General features: G+C 46.3%; 1 protein-coding gene across 1 annotated transcript; it reads right to left on the bottom strand.

Annotated features, from left to right (window-relative positions):
* Nucleotides 1-1,076: 1,076 nt before the first annotated feature.
* Nucleotides 1,077-2,216, bottom strand: CHST4 (carbohydrate (N-acetylglucosamine 6-O) sulfotransferase 4). Its single transcript, XM_009878415.1, has one exon. It carries the CDS (start codon nucleotides 2,214-2,216, stop codon nucleotides 1,077-1,079), a length of 1,140 nt encoding a protein of 379 aa, XP_009876717.1.
* Between the last annotated feature and the right edge of the window lie 4,589 nt (nucleotides 2,217-6,805).

Genomic DNA, 6,805 nt, shown 5'->3' on the forward strand with positions numbered 1-6,805 from the left:
GGACAGTGTCAAAGGCCTTACTGAAGTCCAGTATCATCATCCAGTAACATCATTTTGTTGTGCTCTAAGACAGGAAATAATCTGATCAAATAATGCAATAGGATAACTTCCCATTCTCCTCTCAGCTTCTGTCCACTGCCATAATCCCAGTTCCAGTATTTATACCAACGGAATCTGTGTCCCTACCTTGACTTTACAGTTTCAACCTTTGCATGAATTCTTCTCGGTTGGTTTTGAAAGCTGGAAGACAGAAGTAAATGAAAAAAAGAAATAAATGGGTTCTCATAGTCCCAGAAATGGATCCCCGTATGCAAACTCAGCATTTTCAACTATAGCTGGTTTATTCAATTTTCCCATTATTTAGTAAGTGAATACAAACATTTCCACAACATTGCCACCAAGCCTGGATGCCCAGGCACATGAATGGAGCAAAAGAAAAATGGGTCTTAAAAAATCAACCATTCTGAAAGAAAAGGATCTTTCCAGAAATCAATTGGCCAGGTCGGACAGGGCTTTGAGCAAACTGTTCTAGTGGGAGGTGTCCCTGCCCATGGCAGGAGGTTTCGAAATGATCTTTAAGATCTCTTCCAACAGAAACCGTTCTATGATTCAATGTCTCTTCATACTGGCAAATAGCAATTAACATCCTCTTTATTCATACTCGGTTATATTTCCTCTTCCTTTGCAGTGCAATTGCTCCATGTGGATTCACTAGTATTTAGCAATGGTCTGTGAGGGGGTTGAGCTCTGCTGTCTGGTCCCAGGCCTTTGGCATTGTTTGCTCCAACCCATGTGTACTTCCTCTTCTGCAGGAACCACGGACTTAATTTGGAAAACAGACTTGCATTGTGGCCAAGTCTCCAGGAGCCCTGGAGAGTGACCATGTGCTGCTGAGAAAGCTCTCACGGGTGCAGCCGGGGTTCCTGTGCTGTTTGTCCTTGCCTGGCACATCCATGCGTGCAGACTTAGGCACACGTGCATGCACCTCTGTCCTCTTTTGCTGTAGGAGACAGTTCTCCACTCTGCAGCCTTTAGAGAGTAGGTGTAGAGAGCAGCTTTTCAGCTTTCAGAATTTGTTACACAGAGGAGTTCTGGGCAGATAAAAGATCCAGTGACATATTTTTTTGCTCTTCTTTGGAGTGAATGAGCCGGTAGCCCAGCAAGTCCATCGCATCCTTGCACACATTTTGCACTTTTTCTACTTTTTGGAAGGAAAGGGCTGTCCTCCAGGCCTGGGATACTCTCAGCGCATCTCTGGACCCAACATCAAAGGCCTGTGTGCCTTGCCCCTTCCCGTGGGTGATGTTGTGCACCCATTTCTGAAGTTCTGGTGTGAAATGGAGTTCTGCAAACCTGTACATCTGAGCAGCCCTTTCTAGTGGGTCTCTGACAATGTCTTCATAGCGAACCAGTAAGTAGCGGTCTTTCAGGAAGCTGGGAACAGCCTGCCTGCCTGCCTTGTAAATCTCAACGTGGCTTTGGCAGATTACTTGCATTGTGTTGTAGGGCCTCATTTCTTCCTCTGTCCCCTGAGGCCCCAAGATAATGTCACTGTCATGTTTCAGGTCTGCCATTGCGTTCTCTCGGGACCTGAACACAGCCCGAGGATCACGTACCAAGTGAATGATTTTAAGGTTTAGAGATGGATCAGTGAGAAGGGGATAGAGAACTTTCAGGCTGAAGAATCGAACCTCCTTTATGACAACGTGGCTGTAGGTTTTACAAGCTTCCTCCACTTTGCTGAATGGGTACTTGCCACAGACGGTTTTGCAGTTGCCTGCACTGATTATGTCACTGCGACTGAATGCATCACAGGCAGGGGGGGAGCACAAGGCTCGGCTTGTCTCCCACTGAAATAAGTCAGACTTTTTCTTCTGGGTAGACATGTAAGCATCAAACACAGACATGTCACACAGAAAGACCGACCTGACAAGGTCCCGCACTGCCATGTGCAAGGTTTTGGCACTGTTCTGGTACATCGTCACCCACACGTGCCATGCAGGCTCCATCAGGTAGAAGACGCTGGGGTGCTGGCTGAAGATTTGTCCGGTGAAAGAAGATCCTGACCGCCAGGAGGAGAGAATGAGGATGTGGACTGGAGAAGGCTTTTCTTCCACGGGAACATTGATGCTGCAGGATAGGAAGTGGAAGTGGATCAGAAGGAAGGACAGAACTGCCAGAATCAGGAGCACCTGCACCCTTCTAGACTTCATCATGGTTGCAAGGGACCTGCAGAGACAGAGGAAGTTCAGCATCACAGGACTATGAAGAAGCCAGAACATCCTGCATCAGGCAGCTGCTCATCTCTCCGCAGGCTCAGGGTTTTGGAAAGCTGCCAAACTACCAGAGGCGCTGTGTCCACCGCCCCACAGGGTGTCTTTGGAAAGGACATAAATACTGTAGGGCTGAAAGTTTTCTATAACAGAAATGCTGTTTGCCAGTAAGCCATTCTAAAGCAGCCTGCAAAGATCACCGAAAAGCTCGTCTTCACTTTTATCAAAGTTTAGGAGTTAGTTCAGTATATTGAAATAAGGCAGTACACAGAAATGTGTACTTGGTGTACACAGTCACTGCAGACGTGATCCTGGCAATTTTTATTTGTTTTTGTGGAGAATTCAGCAGTTCAACGTCATTACTTTTAAGCTCCTTCTCTGATCACTGTTTACAATTATTTTTTATTCCAGAATGTTGGAAAAATAAAATGTAGGCTTCCATTTCTTTTGGTTATATTCTTTCAGAAATTTCAGGAAACATTTCTCGTCATCACAGGCACAGATATACTAAAGGAAGTCACTTGGCACTGTAATAAATCCAAGCACAACAATAGCTCCTCCACAATCAGAGCATCATAGGCAATTTTGCTAGAAAGGCCCAGGAGAATTTATCTCATCCATCTTTGTGCAGGCAGGCTTACCTACAACTAACCCTTTCTTAGACTAACTTTTTTTAAGGACTGTCTTCCGCTACCCAACTCCTCTCATCCTGTAGGTCTTTCCTGACAAGAGGTACAACAGGTTAGTCCAACTCGAAGGTCTGCCCAAAGCTGGCAACTTGTTTCTTGCACTAAATCTCTACTCTGCCTGTTGAGGATGACTTCATTGCTGAAGAATGTCCATTGTGCTACCTGGGGACAATTCATCGCCTGAGGACTGGCTAGCACAGGAATCTGCAGGAAGTACACCGTCAGGGATGGGATCTGAGGCAGAAAGGATTCACTTAATTTTAAAAAGGTACATTAAAAAACATGCTCTGCCAACTGCTCCTGTCTTATGTGCTCTCCTCCCCTCACCCAGCCATGCCTGACTGCGATTGTGCACAGGTGGGTACAGCAGCAGGGGACAAGTTCCTCCGGCGGCACTGCCCCCCACGCAGCACAGCCGCTCCCGTGTCCTTGCATGCCAGGCGGGCGGTTTAGCCATGTGGCAGTGGAGACAGGCCTCTCTAGCCAGTGGCACTGCTTTACATTGCCCAAGGTGAACAAAAGCTAAATAACCTTACTGGTCCTCAGCCATGGTCATTCCTTCCAGGTGCTTCCACAGCTGGACAGGACAGAGCGAGCAGGGCCTTCAGAGCTGTGGAGCAGGCTGGAAGTCCTCCTGGACAAAGCAGCACTGGAGCCCAGGTTGTTACAGCTTTGTACAGCCCACGATTACACTGAATTCAGGCAGCCATGCTCACGCAGCGCAAGGGCCTTCCTGCTAAAGCAGGAGTATACAGCGTGCCCCAGCTGGACATGATGCAGACACTGCTTTCCTCACTCAGTGCTTACCATGCTATCTTCTAAGTCCGTGGTAATGCGTGACCGTTCCCAGTCAGAATTTCCCTAGCCTCCTCCTTATACTCTGCCTCAGCTTCCCTCTGCAGTGAAGCTTGCAGACCAATTTGCACGTGCATGCCTTCTCCCGTGATTTCTGTTCCTGTGACACCAATGTTTAGATTTCCAGGTACATCACTGCTGCTAGACAACTAGGAGCAGTAGTCATCCTTCCCTCCAGCATATATGCATAAATTTGCTTATTTATCTAATCTATCTGCTGTGCATTTGTTTTGAGCTTAGGGTTTGTAAGGCAGCAGTTACAAGTTCTCAGAGACAGGACAATACCCAGTCCAGGGTCAGCCTGATTGCTGCCAATAAGTGCTGCCACAATGTGAACTTTATTTTAGTAATGTCTTGCAAGGATGTGGCTGTGCATTTAGTGAGGAACCACATGCTTCTGTTCACCTGGACAAGAATCCCAGGGATTTTTTTTGTTATACATATGGACTGTAGAGTTCAGGTCTAGTAAGAAGCTGATAAATGTCAACATTTGGACCAAGCATAGGAGGAGATGCAAACAAAGACTGTTGTAAAACATAAGTTATAGAACGGCTTCCTCCTTGCAAATGAATATAGCAGTGTTTACCAGAAGTCTTGGCTTCCAAACAAACTTTGATGATATCACTTCCATCTGGCACCATTAATATCATTATTCTAACTCTCAACAGACTTCCCAGACTATAGCCAGAAGCTTTTAGTTGAAAAAAATGCTGTTGAGCAGGCATTAACATTGGCATTAAGATACTCAGGCAGATTTATAACCACGTGTTGAGCAGGCATTAACCTTAGCATTAAGATACTCAGGCAGATTTATAACCACAGAAATCATTATTTCTCTAGAAACTTGTGCGTGAATAATGAGAGTCAAAGAGAATCAATTCAGGTTTTTTGAAAAGCAAAGGTGGGCTTTTATTTTGAATCAAACTAAGGTGGGACAGCTGGATGTTTTAGACATTTCACAGAGCATGCAGACCATGCCAGTGATTGCTTTTGGTAGAAACAGCCTCCTGCGAGGCCACAGGCTCAACAGTTTCTTCATTCTTACACAAGAAGTAGTGATGATTGTTGTCCTGGCAAGTTTGTCCCACAGGGAGGGGAGAAAGACTGAAATAAGTTGTGCCTGGTGACGCGGAATAGAGAAGAAGCAAAGAGCAGTAGAGACTCTATCAGATGTTTCCTAATATGAAAGAAAAGCTAATTACATAAACTTATTTTTCACCAGTGCATCTCTCGATCATGGAGGTTGGAACGTTTCTAAGCTAAGGTGTTAAGCTCAACGACATTTTTCCTAAGGGAAATGTTCAGAGTCACAAGGGATTCGGTTCATTTCATATGGCAAAAGTGAAATACGAAGCCCTCACAGAGGTGCAGAGTAAAGCTCAGCCAAGAATGACCGAGGTAAAAGCTACAGAACAACAACAACAAAAAATGCACACTGTAACTGTCTGCTGGCAGATACGACGTGACTGAGAGTGGGAAGAACAGGAATAATCTCAAGGCACTAAGGATGAAGAACAGAAACTACTGAAAAGTATGACAATTCAGTGTCACCATGTTAGAGTCTCCCACAGCACACGTATAAGAACATAAAGAACTGGGATCTGCCTGCCTGAGCAGCTAGAATCTCTAAAAAACCAAAGTTTTAAGCTTTTCCAGAATCAAACAGGAGTCTTGATATGACAAAGAAAGCAGATCATGCTAATGACCCTGCACTACAGAAAGAAGCCCCAGGGGCACATACCCACTAAACACAGTCTGAGAGTGGGTGGCATGTCCCTGGACTATGGGTTTGTTGAACCTCTACATATGTAGGGGGTGGGGATGTGTGTGGTGGTGACAGTACAGCCCAAAATGCTATGCTATGCAGAATGTGCTCTACAAATCTGGGGGAGCTCTCTGGACCCATACAGATCCCTCACTGCTGTAGTGGCAGTAGTATAGCACAGAGGATCTGGTGCCAGGGAAACCCCAGGCACTGGTCTTTGATGGCTTCTCATAGTTCTATCAAATCCTTCTTCAATTTGGCCTGATCAGCTTCTGCAGAATTAGAAACAGCATCTGCCCATTCAGAAAAGAATAGATGGCAAGACTGCCGCTAGTGGAAAATGCTGAGAAGAGGCACTGAGAAGGCAGCCTGGAAAAGCAGAAACTACCCTTTAAGCCAGATCAGCCGCTTCTGTCTGCAGGAGGAATCACGCAGCAATTTACTGGCATCCACATGCTTATAGCATTTTACAAAAATTGTCACCAAGTTCAGGCCGCTGAGCATGAGCAGTGAATACAGTTCTGGGCACCAGAGCATCCACACCAGATACCAAGAAATTGTTGAAAATCTCACCTTAACAAGTCCTCTTGAGGCAACCCCAGACCTGGCTGAAGCACAGTTGCCCTCACACACACGTGCACTGCTGCGGTGTACACTCCTCGAGGCAGCCACACAGGCAGCTGTGCAGCTGTGTACTGGCACTCTACCTTCACACCAGGCACTCGCATACATACGTACTCTCTCTTGCCTATAACTGGGTCTCCTCCCTCTCACCCCCTTCCAGCCCTAAGACTGACTACCGTGCAGTGCCCGCCTACTTTGACCAGCCTTGAACTAGAAAACTCCACCCTGCCCTAAGCAGCAAAGCATGGGAATGGCAGCTTCTTGCAGAGGCGTGAATGACCAAACACTGCTGGTAAAGGAGAAGGGCCAGGAGATCCACGAAGGACACAGAGAAGTGCTTTTATGTTAAGTCCCACCGCAAGCCTCAGAAGGGACTGCTCTTGATAAAAAGAGGAACAGGGATGTCTGTGGAGTGTCACAGCAAAGGACAAACAGGAACTGCTGTTGCAAGGAGGACCAACTTGTCCACCAGCAGTGCAGAAACAGGGCAGGTTTGCCTGCCATTGTTCTGACTGCTTGCCATGTTGTCAGCAGATGCAGAGTCACATAAAATCGCTTTTACTTTTTTTATTGCCTTGCTTGAGTTACACATTTGAGGG

This window comes from Apaloderma vittatum, unplaced genomic scaffold (assembly GCF_000703405.1).
Source record: "Apaloderma vittatum isolate BGI_N311 unplaced genomic scaffold, ASM70340v1 scaffold8021, whole genome shotgun sequence".
Taxonomy (NCBI): domain Eukaryota; kingdom Metazoa; phylum Chordata; class Aves; order Trogoniformes; family Trogonidae; genus Apaloderma; species Apaloderma vittatum.

What these genes read in the sequence shown, in the direction of transcription:
- CHST4 (XM_009878415.1), bottom strand. Translation starts at nt 2,216, where the DNA reads ATGATGAAGTCTAGAAGGGTGCAGGTGCTCCTGATTCTGGCAGTTCTG.